Source organism: Setaria viridis, chromosome 8 (genome assembly GCF_005286985.2).
Source record: "Setaria viridis chromosome 8, Setaria_viridis_v4.0, whole genome shotgun sequence".
Classification (NCBI taxonomy): Eukaryota; Viridiplantae; Streptophyta; class Magnoliopsida; order Poales; family Poaceae; genus Setaria; species Setaria viridis.
The window spans coordinates 14,529,779-14,548,999 of record NC_048270.2 but is presented as its reverse complement, the minus strand read 5'-3'; the positions used below and the strand labels follow the sequence as shown (position 1 = coordinate 14,548,999).

Here is a 19,221-nt window from a genome sequence, read left to right as displayed (position 1 = left end):
CCACCGGCTCCATCCTCGTCGCCGGCTCCATCCTCGTCGCCCCTCGTCGCCCCTCGTCGCCATCTCGTCGCCGTCCCACCTACGCCGCAGTCGTCGTCGTCGCCTCGGCAGCTGCCGTCCTCGCCGCACCGGCCGCCGCCGTCCCGCCGCCCCGGCCGCCGCCGTCCCGCCGACCCGGCCGCCGCCGCCCCGCGCGCGAGAAGTCCGCCGCCGCGCGCGGCCGGCAGCGTCGGGAGGGTTTTTTTTAAGTTAGAAAATTAAGTTATATTTTTATGATAGATTTTTAATTTTGATTGTTAAGTTAGAAAATTAAGTTATATTTTTAAGTTAGATTTTTTAGTTAGTTTGTTAAGTTAGATTTTTAAGTTAGAAAATAAAGTTAGAAATTCGTAGGATGCACCGCCGTCCCCTCCGCCGTCCCGCCGCCCGTCACAACCTAGTAGGCACCGCCCGTGGTTACGGGGAACCGTCCCCGCCTCCGTCGTGGTTCCGTGGAAGTTCACTTTCCGAGGCGACAGCGCCTCGTACAGAAGCCGGAAGCGAAGAAAGGAACAGATCGAGGAGAGCTGGCGGCAGATGCTAGAACAAAGAATGATGGATGAAATCAATCGGCGGGTGGCCCACGCAGTTGCGGAGTTGGCCCAATCTGGAGCATTGCCGAATCCTAACACCGCCAGCCCTTCTCAACGCCTCTTGAGCAGTTGTGCTTCTACAGGGGTCCCCGATGCGCAGACGCCCAGGTTACCCGTGGAGGAGCAACGGTTCCCCGTGGATGCCATCACACAATGGACCTCATGTGAGCTGTATGCACCGGTCGGCAACCTCACTATTAAGGTATACTTATACATAATATTTATGCAATCTTGTCAATTGATCCAGGCCTCGAGATCGGAGTTCAACTTGTTTACTTCTGCTATATGTACAGGTAGCGTATGGGAGTGCGTTAGCAACCCTGGCGGGGCAGAGCAGTCATGGCATGGAAATTCCAACAGGCTACGCCAGCGTCTGCGTAGAGCAAATAGTTGATCCCCAGTATGAAGGTCTAGAGCTCGACTTCCCGGGAGGCGACGGGGAAAAGACATTGGCAGATGCGCTTCATGGGATCATTCTATGGAAGAAACGCTACATCATTATTCCCGGCACAGAGCCATCTCCTCAGACCTCAAGACCGCTCCCCGTAGATCCCCAGCAGCGACCTTCTCCTCATACCTCGAGACCGTCATCTCCTGCTCCAGGACCATCCCTTCCATCTATATCAAGGTCTCCATCTCCACCACATCCTGGTGCTGGGAGCGACGACGACAATAACAACACCCCTCCCCGATCACCGTCGCCGACACCAAGAGCGGCCCCCTTGAAGGAACCTGCACCACCACTAAAGAAGTCACGAGCACCGCCTCCCAAGCAAAGACAGAGAAAGAAGAAAACAAAGGAGCCTGAAGTGACTCGTAAGGAACGCTTTAAGGCAATGTCTCATGCAGAACAGTGGGCAGAAATCCAACGAGAGGCCAGTGAGTGGTTCAAGAAACAAGCCGAAGAAAAAAAGGCAAGGGAGATGGAGCCACCGCCAGTAAGTCGGCGAGATTTAAACTTTTTTATCAGGATGGAAGAAGGAGCCAAGAAAAGGATACCACTCTTGTCAAACTATGAACGGGCTCTAGTAAAGGCTGATGAAAAGGATAAAAGGAAAGGAAAGTCATCTTCCAGCGGTCCAGTCCCCGACCTTAGCCATTTATCAAAAAAAGATGCTCAACGGGTAAAAGCAATGCCCTTGGATCAACAAGCAAATGTATTGAAGTTCATGGAAGAAACAGGTCTGGGACTTGATGAATGCATAGGGCAAGTTGAGACGCCAACTGCACCGCCCCCTGAGCTAAAGTGGCCTTATGAGCTAGGCAAACCTCTAGTAAAGCCTTCATTGGTACGGAAGCTATCAACAAAGATGTACGCATTCCATCAATGGTACATGATGGCATCCGCCGACTCGAGGGAGATGATCGGCATGAAGGTAAAACCGATAGATTTTCACGGTGAAGGGGAGAAAGTGCTCTGGCTAGACTTCAAGGATATATACGAAGTGTACCATCATGATGCCCTGGACGTCTCTCTGATCAGCGCTTGGATTCTGTAAGTGTCCGTTTATCTCTACATGTAAATTTTGGGGGGCGTGCGTCACCGTACTAACTTCATCTTCCATTTCATGTAGGATGCTAATTCAGACATGCCGCCGAGAGGCGTACCTACATATAGGCTTCATGGATCCATCTGTAGTTAACCAACAACAGATACAATTAGCGCCGGAAAAAACCTTTGCGGAAATATACAATTTCCTAGACAAACAAACATTCAAGGATTTCATACTACTTCCATACAACTTCAAGTAAGTGTGTGTATACCGTCTACTTTCGATGTCTTTTTCCTTATCTCTACATGTTAGTTAGCTCTAATATGCATGAACATTTTACGCACGCAGCTTCCACTGGATCCTTATTATAATTGAGCCTGAAAGAAGCCACGTCACTGTCTTCGATTCGTTAAGGAAAGATCCGGTGGACTACCAAGAATTGCAAGACATGCTAGGCTTGTAATAATTCTGGACCTTTATCTCTATGCAAAAATTTATTTCCTAAATTTTATCCCTGTTACACTATATCATTCATTATTCTAATCCGCAGCGCATGGAAACAATTCATAAGGACACACAAAGGTCCATTCAAAGAAAAACTTACATGGAACACAGACTTCCCGGTACGTATGCAGTCTGCACATTTATTACATTGTATAACACGAATATTTCATAACTTATTTTTTTCCGCACTGAAGTGCTTAAGACAGGAATCCGGGAATAATCTATGTGGCTACTACATCTGTGAGCACATGCACAGTTTTATGGGACCCAAGGGACCGAAGATGACGCCGCACAACTTTAAAGTACGTAAAATAAAACTATTACTAGTTAATTATTTTCTAGCTCCTTATATGTATTTGTTCATGTAACATTCACAAATTTCCAAATTATAGATGTTAAATATTCAACAAGGACTCTTGAAGGAAGAAAGAGTAGCGGCAATATGTGAAGGTCTCATTGGATTCATAATGGACGAGGTGGTAAATCCAAAAGGAGAATTTTATTACGATGAACGACAATTAGACACTCCGGCGAAAAATTCTTGGATTCTTTAACCTGGGCATTGTTTATATATACAGGTGGACGAATTGCGCAGGCAAAGCACGTACCCCCATGCATAGAGATCTGTACGTCTTGGTGTACATACTTTTATAAATTATTGTTCTGTGATACCGGCAGGACGAGTTCTTGAATTATTTTGAGCCGGAGCTCTGCAGTCGAGTCCGACATGCCACCCAATTTGCAAAAGAATAAACGATGAACCATGAGCTTTAAATTGTTCGAATATTCTATGTAATTGTTGAATATTATTCGCCGAACTAGAGCGTGGAGCAGAACGTTACACACATTTTACTTGAAAGAAAGCAGAGGAATAATAACGATACAGGTAGAACAAAAGCAAGTGCAAATAATTTGGAGGCTTCCCTTGTGCATGCGCAGCTTCCCTGGAGAGGCCCCAGTTGGTCATCTATAGATATGCGTACAACGCAGCCATAGCCATACAATGCAGTTGCAAAACTGAAGTATTTATACACTTAGTTTTTGTTTAATCAGTCCCAATTGACAATATGTTTGTGCCATGAGGAAATAGTATGAAAGAAACACGCACTGTTTGCCTTCCCAATAAAAAGGAGTACACTGTACGTCAAGTTGCCCAACAAACCTTTAGATTCCTGAGAAGAGCTAGCAATGATAAATCGACAAAGGTACATGGCACATGCGGCCACCATTTGACTATGCATGCCCACTAGCGTTTGAATTTCACGTGCGCATGCTGCTTATACCCGTTGTCTGCTAGTTCTGTACTTCTGTGGTTTGCCTTGTCCCACGTGCGTGTAACGAGCTAGTACTACTGGTTGCCAAGCATGCATGCAATGCATAGAAATAAACATGTCATTCTTATAAATTTTCTCTATAGGTTTGGCTTTGAGCAACTGACGATCTCAAATTGGATTCAGGACTTCCGATTCAAATACCTTTGCATTTTGCGTATGGTTTAGGACCATTTAAATTTATATTCGAAATATCAACTCATAATGGAAATGATTAGTTTAAATTTGGACTTCTATTTTCAGCTTTAAGAGACTCAGCCCGTGTATCTTAAATTTAGTGAAGCTGTCACAACCGCCTCGGATGCATCACCTACCACTTGAAGAATAATTAGCCAAAATAAAAATATATATGCTGAGTCGGAAGCACGAACATGGTTGAACATGTTTCATTAATTTCCAACTAAGCTATGCTCAATTTGCAGATTGAAATTCTATTTGGCAAGACAATTCAAAGCCTAGTTTCATGTCTCTGTCTCATGCATTACCACGCAAGTTTAAGACGATTTATCATACAACCTCTACGATGTATTGTCTTTTATATTGCCTTATAGTAACTGCCAATCCCTCAATTTATGTAAAGAAAATGCAATATTGTGTGTTCCAAGCAACAACTCATAAATAGTCAATGAGTGGCCACATAATCCTAAATATTAACTTAAGTCGTGAAACAGCTACCTCGTTCGTTTTCCTCACTCTCTTGTCCACATCATAAAAATTTTGAGCTTTGTTATGGTGCTTTTAAAGTACCATCAGGTACTTGGAGGTACCTTGTGCTATGATTTTCCCCACCAGCTGATTAATGAAAAGATTAAGTTAATAAAGGAAAGGGTATTACAGTAATCTGTCCTTTTTCTCTTTGCGTGACTAACCCCGTTGGCATCCCTTGCCACCACATCGGATGCAAGCACCGCCACCCCGGGCGCGTCGACGCAGGGTCGCTCGTCTCTGCTAGACTCGTGACACCGCCTTCTCTGCACCACTCATCTATGTTAGGCGCCACCACCACTGTGCGATGTAGGGAGCCCAGCCGCTGCCCTGGTCGGATCTAGATTGTAACGCCCCAGTCCCAAATATGGCTCAGTCCTACTCGCACGCAGAGTAAAACACGCACTCACATCAACCCCGCTTACGCTTTCGACCTCGCTTCACATAAAAAGGTTAACCCGGGGTTGGAATGCATTCGACACTTGAGTTTATAGGTTGGTTGATAGGTACCTGCTAGAGTTTATTCCTGATCTTTTGATGAGAGGCGTGGGATAACTTGATTGGTGGATGGAGACGATATTCACGGCTCGACTACTGCCTTCCAAGGACACTGCGCCTTAACAACCGATACACCACCTCCAATGGCTACTGCGATCTTGTGGAGCACGTCACCCGGACACTAGGGCACTCATCCTGCAAGCAATCAAAGAACTAGCAAGAACAAGTATAACAAGTACTGAATTACTAGATGTAAATGAAGGTTTCAAACTCAATCTCAAATAAGGTGGGGTTCCAAAGATAAGAAAACGGGCGGCTGATCCAGCATGCGCGCTTACAAGCAAGTAGCGAGTCCGGATGAGGTCGTGGCAGCCGTCGTAAGTTGGCGCAGTGCTATAGTCCGAATCTAGCCCCAAAACATGTTGGATTTGATCTCTTTATTTTCTTGAGCCAAAAGTGACATGTTGGCCTGGTGGAGGACGTTGGCAATACTTGGACTTGGCCCCAATCAACTTTTTTGATCCTCCATGCCTTCCATGTATGTTCAACACTCTTTTTGATCCATGCACATATTTTTGAAAATGATAATGAACACACATCATGGTGCAGCATCAATTCATCAAATGTATCAAATACAATCATGATAAAGAATTGTTTCACCTTTCAATCAAAAGTTGCCAATATGGTTGTATCCGAGCAGGTGATGTCCTCATCATTCTCCCCTTCTTGGCTGCAAGTCGTCCTCGACTTTCTCCAATGCAATTGAAAGGTGCTTGCTTTGATGTTGGAATACGGATCAATGGCTATGCTGCATGGCCACAACCAGCAATGCTCCCCTTCTTCGGGCTTACCCTATTGCATATGGGAAAAACTAGAAAAACTTTGCAAGACATTATTAGTGTTAGTGCAGCTCCCTATTTGATCATGGTATTGTAGACCAAAAGGATATTTCATATTAGAGCAAATATAAACTTTATGCACCAAATATTCTCCTTTGCTGTTGTATATGCCAATTGCATGAAGCGACCAACGATTAAAATTTGGCAAACCAGAATCAAATTTAAGTTTCTCTTTTGACAATTTAGATTACACAGAATATCAAATTCAATATAACCCAAAGTATTTAAAGAGGACAACAAATTCAGTTCATCTTGTGCACAAGTAATAGGATGAAAAATTTTATCTTTAGCACATTTGTATGGTTCCAAACCAAAAGTATAGCACTTATTCCCTACTTGTGGCACAGGAGTAAAAAAAATCATCAGCACACAAGTCCTCTTTATCATAAGGAATAACAAGTAATTCATTCTGTGACAAAGGAAAATCAGCAATGGTTTCTACTATTTGTTGCTCTTCATTAGCATGCAGAGTGGATAAATTTTGGACATTATGGGTCACATCATTCTTGAAAGTATTCACAGATAATAGAATCTTCTTTTCAGCATTGAGAGCAAGACAAAACAATTGACCAATACGGCTATAAGAATTGCTAATTAACAAGGTTTGAATTTCAGAAGTGAGCTCTCTCATGAATCTACTCAAAAAATCTTCCATACACTCATCTAATCCACCAAACATGATACAAATCTTAAAATCATAGAAGTATTCTTTCACAGTCCTACTACCCTGTTTCATGTTGTCTAATTTTACAACCAAATAATCAGCATAATATGCAGGAATGAATACATCTCTAAAAATAAATTTGAAGTCTTTCCAAGATTCTGAAACCTTCTTATACCTACACATGTGTTTCCATTCTAGCAAAACATATTCAGTCAAAACATTAGAGGCAATATAAATCTTTTGTATCTGGGACAGGTCATGCTTATCAAATTTATTATCTACTTTTAGCTCCCAATCAATGTAAGCTTTAGGATCAAACTTACCATCATATAATGGCAAGTGTTGAATGACAACCTAAATATGAGGGTCTAGTTTCAACAGCTCAAAAATCTCCGTATCACATGCCATAATTAGTAGAAGAAATACAAAAATAATATGTACATCTTGTTAACTACTAGGATGTGTTGGTTGTAATTCTCCCAAACTCAACTTGTTTAAAACAAGCCTTTACAAGTTCTTACCAAGCCAAACAGTAGGTGACGGCAAACAACAAGTCTGCAATCATGGAAGAAAGTGTATCGATGCCGAAGCAACAATAACCTATCAAGCTATAGTCGAATATGTGGAGCTGTAGGTGGGCTGAAGTAAGGGAAAATACTAGCACCATGTTAGTCACAAAAGCAAGTTAACAGCAGTACTGTGCTAGTCCTAGGCTAGACCGTGCTAGAGACGCGAGCCTGGACACAAATGAAGTCACAAAGCACCACCAAAAGCAAAGAGGAACGAAAGGAACAACCCCTATTTTTTTCTTTGTTTCTATTTTTTTTCTTTTCCTTTCCTGTTTTTTTTCTTTTTTCTTTCTTTTCTTTTTACACAATTGTAGCAGTAACAACTAGCTTGGAATTCATGACAAACTGAACCAAATTGAAATTTTGATAGATATGAAATCAACAAACAACAGCGGCAATGGTGGAAGCGACCAAAATGGTACAAGAACTCGAAACTCTAAAAGACTAGATACTAAGACCAGCAACTCGACACAACTGATACAACCGAAAACTCAACAAGCCCTAACTAATCAGTGCTAGCAAAGGCTCAAAGGGTTTATAGGTAGGATTGCAGGTGAACTAATATACTATTTTTTTGGCTTTTCTGGACTATAGGAAAAATGAAAACAACGAAGGATTGGAAGTCTCTCACCGATAAACCTTGCTCTGATTACCAACTGATATGAACCCGTTGGGTTGATTTCTGATCTTTTGATGAGAGATGGGGGATAACTCGATTTGGGGATGGAGACGATGTTCACAGCCCGACTACAACCATCTAAGGATGCTGCACCTTAGCAACCGATACACCACCTCCAATAGTCACCACGATCTTATGCAGCACGATCAACCAAACCACTAGGGTAATTCCTGCAAGCAATTGAGGAACAAGTAAGAACAATTAGAACAAGCAATTTAATTACAAATATGAAGATGGAAACCAATCTAAAATCAAAAAGTTGGGGTTCTGAATCGAGTGGAACAGATGGTCTAGTCAACACACGCGTCTACAAGAAAGTAGCAATGGCTAAACTTACATATAATAAAACCCAATCTTTTTGTGATGGCTCTAATCCTTATTAATACCTAGGAGGACGACCAGGGGGGGTCTGGTGCCATGCTCCAACCCTAGGACACATCCTTATTGGACCCAACTTGATACAAGGCCCATCGGGCCAAAATAAAGCGACGCAACACCTTTGACACAATAATCTCTTGGTAGTATTTTGATCATTGCGGCCGCCTCAGGAAAGATATGGATATAAGTCTGGATTCATATAAGAATAGACTTCATAAGGATTCAAAAACTACTTGAACGCCCAAAATGGAGTCCGGATGAGGTCGTGGCGGCCGTCGCAAGTTGGCACGGTGCTGCAGTCCGAATCCAACCCCAAAACGTGTTGGATTTGATCTCTTTCTTTTCTTGGACCAACACATATGCCATGACACTCACATGAACCTCTAGTGGGCTAAATTCATCCTTAGTAGGCCCAGGATATCACATACACCCTCCTAAATGACCCGACGTCCTTGTCGGCAACATACCCGCACACACTGGGGCAATTGACCAGGAACTTTCCCTCTTAGCACACGTCCATGCGTCTAGTGGCCGCACATATGCCATGCCGTGTGACCACACAGGACCCACACGCGCCATGCGCCATATGTACGCGCCCCTAACACACACGCCTGTGTAACCACGAGGGTCGGCTCTGATACCTATTGTAACACCCCATGCACCATATGTCCACACCCCTAGCACGCACACGCCCGTGTAACCGCAAGGGTCAGCTCTAATACCAATTGTAACGCCCCAGTCCCAAATATGGCTCAGTCCTACTCGCACGCAGAGTAAAACACGCACTCGAATCAACCCCGCTTACACTTTTGTCCTCGTTTCACGTAAAAGAGTTAACCCGGGGGTTGGAATGCATTTGGTACTTGGGTTTATATGTTGGTAAAACCTACCCTCAACTAGCAAGGTGGGATTATTATCCACACACATACCATACCACTCACATGGGCTTCTAGTGGGTTCAATTCATCCTTAGTTGGTCCGAGACGTCACACGGATGGTGCTGCCACCTTTTTGGCGGCCTCGAGCGCCTGCTGAAGAGGATCCATTACTTTGCTAGTTTGTTGCAGGGTGCTTACAAACAACCAAATTGCAATGTGAACTGGCTTGAAGCGGCGAAGGTGCTCACTGCTCACCTGCTTGCTGCATTGCTTCTTGCGCCTCTACGATAGTGCGCTGGGCGAGGGGAGATGGTGCCGCGCAGCCGCAATGCCGGGCGAGGGGAGATGGTGCCACGCAGCCGCACTGGCCACCCACATCCTTTGCAGCTGTAGCAGCCTGCACCCTTGCTCGCACCTTCCTTCCTAGCTGAGTCCTGGTGCACCATCTTGGGGTGCCTGATTTGGCCTTAGCCTGCTAGCCACCGCAGCACCGCCGCCGCCAGACAGGATTACCGATTCTATTGGACGAGACAGCAAGTGAAGGCACAGTAGCATAGTTAATCCAGAGATCCAGCAGGGGAGGAAGCCTCAAGCACAGGGCAACATTCCTATCTGAACTCTGAAACCTTAAGCATACCTCTAGGGCACGGAAGACCGGCGGCAGCGAGACCGGTACGAGCGGCAGGGTGGCGGTGGGGGTGGACAGGCAGAGTCACGCGGTCGACGGCAAGCTCGGCGCCGCAGACCGGGCAGCCGCAGTGCGCGAGCCCCGGTGGCACGGCGAGCATCGCCCCGCAGGACCCGCACGGCAGCACTATCGTGAGGGGCACTGGGTCGGACAAAGGAACGATGTGAAATTACCCATGTACCCTTTCTGAATTATGAAAAAGATAAATAAAATTGGTTGTTGGTCCCACTATTTTTAGTATTTGGTCCCACTAAATTGGTACTTTCTGGTACTTCTGTTTAATTATTTCCACCGTTCGATTTCGCCGGATTAACGGCTCTCATTTTTTTCAAGCACTTTATAATTTCTCAAAAATTTTACATGAAACTGCATAAATAAACATACGAGACTGCTTTCATATGAAACTGCATAAATGTTCATATGAAACTGCATAAATAAACATACGAGACTGCTTTCATTTATCAATGTGTACTTGCCCCTTAGCTTTCCATAAGTCGGCATGCATGTTTTACTGTTTACAGTGACCCACTACTTTACTTGTGTGAGGAATCTTTTGCGACTCATGCTGGTTTGTTTCTTTCAATGTAACCATAGAAAATCCAAGCCCAAGCACTGTCCAATCCATAGAAAACACAGTAGATGCCGTATGGGCACAAAGGTTGCAGGAGAATAACATGAACCCTATTCCCGATCTATAAATAGCCACGCGCTCCCACTGACAAATTGCCTCTTCACCGCGACTATACAGTAGTAGTCTTAGATCATTAGTAGTAGTTCATCCAAAGTTGCCGCCAGACCATCATGGCTACAGCTTTTAGGCTATGGCTTCTAGTCTCGTGTGGGCTGCTTCTGGCAGTGGCGTGCCATGGCCTGCAGGTGGGCTTCTACCAGAAGACCTGCCCCAAGGCGGAGGCCATCGTGAGGGCCGAGGTGCAGAAGGCCGTGCGCAGGGACCCCGGCCTCGGCGCGGGCCTCCTCCGTATGCTCTTCCACGACTGCTTCGTCGAGGTAAGCATGCGCGCCCATGGCAGCAGATGACCCAAAAGAACAACATTTTTCTTCTTTTTTGCAACGAAACGAATTTTCTTCTTTTTTAACAATTTATAAACGTGCCAAGTAACTACCTTGCATTGTATGAATCTGATGTAAACACGTCGAATCCGTAATAGGGTTGTGATGCGTCCATCCTGCTCGACCCGACGCAGGCGAACCCGCGGCCGGAGAAGAAGGGCCCGCCGAACGACGCCAGCCAGCGGAGCTACGAGGTGATCGACGCGGCGAAGCGCGCCCTGGAGAAGGCCTGCCCCGGGGCGGTGTCCTGCGCCGACGTCGTCGCCTTCGCGGCGCGCGACGCGTCGGACCTCCTCAGCGGCTCGCGGATCCGCTTCTCCATGCCGGGCGGGCGGCTCGACGGGCGGCGGTCGCAGGAGTCCCAGACGGGGGTCCTGCCGCCGCCGTTCGCCGGCCTCGGCACCCTCGTGAACAGGTTCGCCGCCAAGGACATGACCGTCGAGGACCTCGTCGTGCTCTCCGGCGCGCACTCCGTCGGCCGGTCGCACTGCTCGTCCTTCGTCTTCGAGCGCCTCACCTCCGGCTCCGACATGGATTCCACCTTGGCCAACCAGCTTAAGAGGCAGTGCCCGGCGAACCCGGGCGTCGGCAACGACCCGGTGGTGGCGGAGGACGCCGTCACGCCGAACGTGTTGGACAACCAGTACTACAAGAACCTGCTGGACCGGAAGGTGCTCTTCACCTCGGACGCCACGCTGATGTCGTCGGCGCAGACGGCGAAGATGGTGAGCGAATTCGCGAAGCCGGACAGGACGTGGGAGAAGAAGTTCGCCGCCGCCATGGTGAAGCTAGCGAGCATCGGGGTCAAGACCGCCCGGGACGGGGAGATCAGGAGGAACTGCCGGGTCGTGAACTAGAAAGCGGGCAAAATTAAATTCTAGAGCGACGATTCATCCTATTTGCTGTTCGTTTCCTGCCTCGAATTTGCTTAGAATATCTTGGTACACTTCTCCCGCTTTGGGCGGAGCGGGATGAAAGTTTTCTTCTTTGCCTCGTAGTCCGAAATAAGTGTGCTTTCAGTGCTTATACCAAGAATCTTGCACAAATCCATATTATAACATGTCTCCAAAAAAAAAAAGGGGGGGGGGGGCGAGGGGCCGAGGAATCCTATCACGAACTCAAGATAATGAACCATATATCACGAATTTTGCAAGCCCATGAGCTTACAAGCCTAACACAGGACCACATACCAAGAATTTTGCAAGCCAACAGAATGAACCATATGCCAAGAATTTTGCAAGCCCATGAGCTTACAAGCCCAACACAGTGAACCATATACCAAGAATTTTACAAGGCCGAAGTGAATATAGCAAGAATTTTGCAAGGCCAACAGTCCAACACAATGAACCATATACCAAGCATTTTGCAGGCCCATGAGGTTTCAGGAACTTGCAGCCCGTGTCAAATGCATTTCCTACATCAGCCACGGGCCCATTAGAATAGGGTCAGGGAAGGATTTCGTAGTCATTCTTCACCGAATTAAGTGTCCTAAGCATCAAACCTATATGATTTAAAATATATTATACCAAACAGGACTCATAGCGACAAAAAATGCTTCACCATGGCATTATCACAATCTCCTAGTCACATCTATTTTCATACTGTCCAAAATACCTTCCAGATATTGCCATCAGTATATTCAGCATTACCACCTCATCATCCATCTCCGACTTTGTGGCAAGGATGGTTGCGCACTTGCGCAGCAAGGACCTTAGAGAGGCACATGTCTCCGCATCCAAGGGAGTGTCCACAGCTACACAGAGTGCAAAGAGCCACAGGCCGTTATTCCTTGATAGTGAGTCCATACTCTGAATCATATCTATGTAGTTCCTTAGCGTCGCAGCTCTAGCAACAGAATCCATGTTGCGAAGCATTGTCAGTGTAGGTTCAGTCTGTGACTCCGTGCTGCTGCCAGGTTTTGAGGAGATTTTCGGTCCACCAGATATAGATGGTTCGTCAGAGCTGTCATGCTCGGAGAACACCTGGTGAAAAAATAGTAAGCATATAAAATCAGCAGATGTTATGAAGAAGCGAATTATGCAGAAGATGCTAAGGTAAACAAACCAAATTGTAAAAATATCAAGTATAGATCCTCAAAATTGATATCCAAGTATCTTTTGGGTGTCATACAGTGCTGGACATTTATAGAAATAAAGCTCAATAAAGGGCAACAATGATTTCACGCAACAGTGGCACGTGCTAATGTGGTTGTTAATCTTTATTCTATGCATCTAATTTCTGGTACATAGGTTCCATGCATCATAAAACACTAGTGGTGATAAAGTTGCTGGCTTATGAGATTTATACTACATGCTGCAGTTAAAACTTATGACTTGTTCAAATGCACACAGCTGTAGTTTACAAAATGTGTGGAAGCAACACATCGAAACAGAGTAATGCTACTGCTAGCATGCCAATGCATGTTATTAGTCTTATACAATCAGATTTTTAGGTTAATCTTGTTCCAACACTTTCCCTTCTAAGAACAAAGAATTCCAATTTGTTCCACCATGGAAAATAGGGAATGCAAAACAAAGATAATCATATCAAGTTATATATAAGCAAAAGATTGCTCATTGCCATCTGAAAGAACACACAAGGGAACCATAGAATAAGTTTGCAATTGCACTAATCTTGTAACAGATACATTTGAAGGCTCAGCAAAATAGCAAAACATGTCAATGAGTCAAGAAACCATTTCACAAACATAGGGTTAATGTGTTTTGGGATCCTCGCACTTTTTAAATGGAAAAGTAAATGCTTGAACACATGAATTAAACAAGATAGATTACCAGTCTGGTCTCAGAAAAATGGGTAATAAATGCATCCTCCCATTGCTTTGATGCACCCAAATCAGGTGAGCACTTAGGTATGTCAGGAATTTCTGGCATATAAGGTGTTTGCTCCTTTCTAGCTCCATTTAAATCTACCTTGGCAACCTTCACTCTAGGAATTTGTTTAGCCTCCCACCTGTAAAATGATGATTTCTAGGTCATGGTCAAAGTAATAGTATCTTCAGATAAATGCTAAACTGTTTGACAAGCAGTAACAGAAGTTTAATTAAGAACACAGTAACATGAAGTTTTCGTTTAATTTGTTACTTTGATATGCAAAGATAGGCCTGTACATTGGACAGATATGCAATTTTTGGAAAAGCCTTCGAGATCAGTAGGTTGACAGTGGAATGGAGGGTAGACCACAAGTTTTGCTCTGAATCATGCACATACATGATCTACACAAAAGTTGGTGATCACAAAATCTGTATCTAACAAGAACAAAAGAATTTTGATGAAATGCCACCTAATTAACATTGGAACATATATACTAAAATGTGATTGTTGGGATCACTCCCTCACTTTCTAGGTGTCTATCACAGACATACTCTAGTTTTCCTCTATGGTGGACTCACACACAAGCACAAGTAGTTTTTTGGTGATGCTGGCCACTATGCCTTCATCGTTTTCTCACATATATATAGCTGGTACAGGGCTGCAACCTGCCCATGATATCCTCCTAATTCATTCAGTCAATGCCCACATGATCTGCATATTATTCTCTTTTAACCACAAGATGAAATCTAGCTAGCACTAATAGCAATGAACCTAGACACTAGGTGAACCTGAACACACACAGGATTATTTCCAACAATCTCCCCCTAATCCTGTGTGTCGACTTGGATTTGATGTGGACTACACTTGCACGTCGTAGATATTGGTGCCTCCAGCCGCTTCGCACGGCTAGGTCCATGCGCTCCAGCTCAAGCCAACATGCTTGTACGCTTCACACATATCGCTGCTGCGCTTCCTTTGCCACCACACACTGCTGTCATGCAAACGCCTACACCACACAATCCTGACTGCATGCTTACAGATAATAACCAAGTAAAAATGCAAATGCTAATGACCCAGGCTAACATTTTCCCCAAATGTCTCCATTCAGAAGAGAGGTGGCCCATCTTCACTTGATGCAGCAGCAAGGAGTGCTACTTCCTTCTTCTTCTTCTCAGGACACTCATATGCAAAGTGTCCTAACTCTTGACAGTTATAGCACATCACCATTACTAGCGCTGCTAGAGGTGAGAAGCAGCAGCTCCTCATTATGGCCATCGCGCTTGCGAATCCTCTCCTCATACGCTTTGAGGCGACCAATCGCCTCATCAAACGGCATGATGTCCAAATCAGAAAACTGCTCAATTGCAGCAATTACCTGCAAAAACTTGCTAGGCACTGAGTCGAGTAGCTTCTTAACAAGCTCGGCATCCATCATGGCTGCACCGAGGTCACTCAACTTGTCCGCTAGGCCACTGATTTTACCCGCGAACTCGTCGATGCACTCTGTTTCCTTCATACGAAGGTCCTTGAAGCCACTTTTCAAGGTCTGCACCCGTGCCTTCTTAACTCGCTCAACGCCAAGGCACCTCGTCTTCAAGCTCTCCCAAGCCTCCTAGGCAGTATTCTTCTTGGCGATCTGCTCTAGCACGCCATCAGGGACAGCCCCGAAAAGGCATGCACGTGCCAGCTTGTCCATCTTTGTGTCCACGGCCTCCCCGGCCATGGGCTCGATGGCGTCCCACAGGCCTTGTGCATCCATGTTGGCTTCCATCTTGATCGCCCAGGTGGAGTAGTTGGTTGCTGTCAGCATCGGGTACTCCAAGGACACGCCTCCCTCCTTCACTGCCATCTCTCTATACAGTAGCTAGGATCTATAGGCTCTTGATACCAATTGTTGGGAATCACTCCCTCACTTTCTAGGTGTCTATCACAGACATACTCTAGTTTTCCTCTATGGTGGACACACACACAAGCACAAGTAGTTTTTTGGTGATGCTGGCCACTATGCCTTCATCGTTTTCTCACATATATATAGCTGGTACAGGGCTGCAACCTGCCCATGATATCCTCCTAATTAATGCAGTCAATGCCCACAAGATCTGCATATTATTCTCTTTTAACAAGAAGCTGAAATCTAACTAGCACTAATAGCAATGAACCTAGACACTAGGTGAACCTGAACACACACAGGATTATTTCCAGCAGTGATTTCCAGCTTCATAAGATGTGATATATGAGCTACATGACTAACAAAGCAATCTTGTGCATGCCCCATTACTGTAGTACAAGGTCCCAGATGCGCATGGAAGGAACTCAAGTACTGAACTACATATATTCTCATTTAGTTCTGATGCAATCCAGACCGCATGGAAGAAACTCCAGTTTATTGGGAACTGTGTAATGACTACTACATGATAATGCCTCTCAATCACATATAGGTACTCACAATTTACAAAGTCTTAACATGCTACAATTCACAAATGTTAAGATCAAGAAGCAAGGAAATTAATGCCTGAAAAAGATCAGGATAACCCACATCCTATTAACCACAAGGGCATCACTAAAAACAAATCATTTTATACACCAGTATCTACAATTCTAATTGTAACTTAATAAATAATATAAACCATCAGTAACTTCTACACGCAATATCAGTAACAATTTGACCCAGACCCTTTTGATCTGTACCATCCAATGGAAATGTTAAAATAAGATTCTTGAATAGGATAGAACACCATACATTAAATCCCCAGTTCTTGTAACTCAGGCAACTGCTGTAGGGATGACAGATTGATAGCCAAATACAGCATGTCACTAGTAGTGAGCAGTAATGAAAAGGGACAAGTCAGTAACTGAAAATACTAAATACGTACAAAGTGAAGCCCAAAATAATTTCATTTCGAACTCCCAAATTCCAAAAGACGACGGAGCTCTTAGCTTTACTAAAGATAACCATCTTACTAGTTTCAAACATTTTTAATGTGTGCTTTATGAATGGTAACTATTTACTTAGGCAACTAGAACATTTATACAAAATTTGTTTGGCTATCTGGCTAAAAACATATACCCAACAAGAAATATGCTATCCTTCTATTTGGTTACACATTGTTGGCTTCTGGTCTAGCTTCACAAGATGAACTACCAATACTTACATCTGGTTCTGATTAAGATTTGGGGAGATCCTATTTATAAAAAAATAATTAGTCATTTTCACAAAAGAAAATCATTTTATACTGTCCTGTTTTCTGACCACATAGCTGCTTCAAGTAAGCTTTCGCCAAAATGATGTGTTGCTTGGTCAACAGGTATGGAGAAATGCTATAAACTAAATACTGAGATGTGTTGCTTCATAATACATAATGATGTGTTGCTTGGTCAACAGGTATGGAGAAATGCTATAAACAAAATGATGTGTTGCTTCATAATACTGAGTACTAGAATAGTGTATACCACACGCATATGATACCTGACACGCCGAAGATACTCAAAACCATCAAGAGGCTCTCCAGACTCAAAATCAGGGTCCCCATCAACTGCAAATGCAGGTTTCAGAATGCCATCATAGTCATCATCGCTGTCAGATTCATACTCCACATCTTCACCCTGATCAGATGGCTCTTGAACCACTCCACACGCCACACCAGGGCCATGGACAGCAGCCTCGAAGCAGTGTTCATGAGAAACCCCCAAATCCCCATTTCTCCACGCACCAATCTCAGGCACGCCTGCACGAAGGATCACACAACTAATCAACAACTCGTAAGGTAAAAAATGAGAAATCACTCTTTGCCACTGAGATGGTTTAATTTTGCGTGGAAGATTAGAAGAGGCGAGATGAACCGTACCAGAGAACCGGGGTGCCGCCGCCGCCGTCTCTTCGCCCCACTTCCTCCCGACCCCTCCCCCGACCCCGCCCTCGGCCTTCCTCCCCTTGTTCCCCCTCCTGCTCCTAGGCTCCTCATCTTCAGCGAGGAGACCGTCGTACTCGCCAGAGAAGCCGGCGGCGGCGAGGGCGGCGCGGACCCCGCCCCACAGCCGCGCCTGCGCCTCCTCCGACGGGGCGCCCCTGAGCGCCTCGAGCTCCGCCCTCGCGTACGCCGTACTCCTGCGCACGGATCCTTCGTGGGCCGCGGCGGAGGCCGCCATGGCGGGGTGGAAGGTTCTGGAAGGTTCGAGAGGAGGGTCACGGATGAGGGTTTGGGGCGGCGCGGCGGTGACTACTGGTGAGCAAGGAGAGGAAAGAGATGAACAACCGAATGCGGCCTGCGGGAAGGGCGTGGGCCGTGGAAGCGATGGGTCTAACAGTGGGCCCCCAATGCAGAACCAGAGAACGACGGATGGACCTCACTTGATCGGCCCAGGCCCTGTGCTACTATTTGTCTATTTGGGCCTTCTGAATAACTCTGATTATATAACAGATTTTATAATTTTCTTCTCCATTTTTACTTCATTTGATTGTATTACGAGAACCTTTTTCTTGCAAAAGACATCCGACAACATCCTATACTCCACCTATTTCAAATTATTGCTCATTTTAAAATTGTTTCAAGCCGAACTGATATAATTTTGACCAAATTAGTTTCAATGAATCCTAATGTACTTAATTGATATTATGTAAATTAACATGTTTTTCTATAAAATTAATTAAAGTTAGAAATAATTGGTTTTGGGACAAAACTAAAGTAATACATAATTTTGAACAGAAGGAGTACCTATTGAGTCACAAACAAAACCTAATGATGGTTTTTATATTTGGGGACATTGCAATTGAACCGTGTGCTGGGTCATGGGTAGGTTCTTCCAAGAAAATCTAGTACAAACGCGGTATATAGCACGTGTGAGATAGGATCAATCTCAATTGGACAGCGAACCATATCCCCAAGCATATCAAACATCATTAGGTTTTGTTGGCGCTGAAAGGGGTCGTTAAAAATACACCGAATGTGCAGCATGCGGAAGGGCTCCTTGAAGCACCTTTGCACAGCCAGGCAGACCGATTTGGGGTTAGTCAGACTGGTTTTTCATTGGTGAGTGTTGACGCTCGTTATTGACATACTTTTACCCCTATTTATCTTCAATATTGGCATATAAATAATATCATAACTATTGATCATACTCAATAATTGGGCCATTGCATTATATTTTGGAGGAAATTCTATTTTCACATAAAATTGAACTTAATTGGAGCATAATTGGATGAGGCTCAGGACAAGCGACGACCCAGAGGAAGATGAAGGCTAGAGGCTCCAAAAAAGGGCCTGGGCTGATCGGCCTATGAAGCCCATTCATGCTCATCTTTGGCGAGGACTTCTCCAAAAAGACTTAGGGGCTAAATTTCACAAGATATGGTAAGTTGACTTCGGGATCAAGATGAAGGCAAGCGGCACTTTGGAAAGTTATC

At 44.9% G+C, this 19,221-nt stretch overlaps 2 protein-coding genes across 2 annotated transcripts; one reads left to right on the top strand and one right to left on the bottom strand.

Annotated features, from left to right (window-relative positions):
* Positions 1-10,627: 10,627 nt before the first annotated feature.
* On the top strand, positions 10,628-12,015 carry LOC117833553 (peroxidase 2). Its single transcript, XM_034713101.2, has 2 exons — positions 10,628-10,926; positions 11,088-12,015. The coding sequence occupies exons 1-2, from the start codon at positions 10,720-10,722 to the stop codon at positions 11,844-11,846; spliced, it is 966 nt and encodes a 321-aa protein (XP_034568992.1). The 5' UTR covers positions 10,628-10,719; the 3' UTR covers positions 11,847-12,015.
* Positions 12,016-12,468: 453 nt separating this feature from the next.
* LOC117833552 (uncharacterized) lies at positions 12,469-18,053 on the bottom strand. Its single transcript, XM_034713100.2, has 4 exons — positions 17,666-18,053; positions 17,287-17,545; positions 13,782-13,959; positions 12,469-12,971 (listed from the first exon to the last, which is right to left on the bottom strand). The coding sequence occupies exons 1-4, from the start codon at positions 17,964-17,966 to the stop codon at positions 12,570-12,572; spliced, it is 1,140 nt and encodes a 379-aa protein (XP_034568991.1). The 5' UTR covers positions 17,967-18,053; the 3' UTR covers positions 12,469-12,569.
* Between the last annotated feature and the right edge of the window lie 1,168 nt (positions 18,054-19,221).

What these genes read in the sequence shown, in the direction of transcription:
- LOC117833553 (XM_034713101.2), top strand. Translation starts at nt 10,720, where the DNA reads ATGGCTACAGCTTTTAGGCTATGGCTTCTAGTCTCGTGTGGGCTGCTT. An exon ending in TCCACGACTGCTTCGTCGAG is followed by an intron (nt 10,927 to 11,087) that starts GTAAGCATGCGC and finishes AATCCGTAATAG; the next exon opens with GGTTGTGATGCGTCCATCCT.
- LOC117833552 (XM_034713100.2), bottom strand. Translation starts at nt 17,966, where the DNA reads ATGGCGGCCTCCGCCGCGGCCCACGAAGGATCCGTGCGCAGGAGTACG. An exon ending in GGCGGCACCCCGGTTCTCTG is followed by an intron (nt 17,546 to 17,665) that starts GTACGGTTCATC and finishes TCCTTCGTGCAG; the next exon opens with GCGTGCCTGAGATTGGTGCG. An exon ending in GAGTATCTTCGGCGTGTCAG is followed by an intron (nt 13,960 to 17,286) that starts GTATCATATGCG and finishes ATCATTTTACAG; the next exon opens with GTGGGAGGCTAAACAAATTC.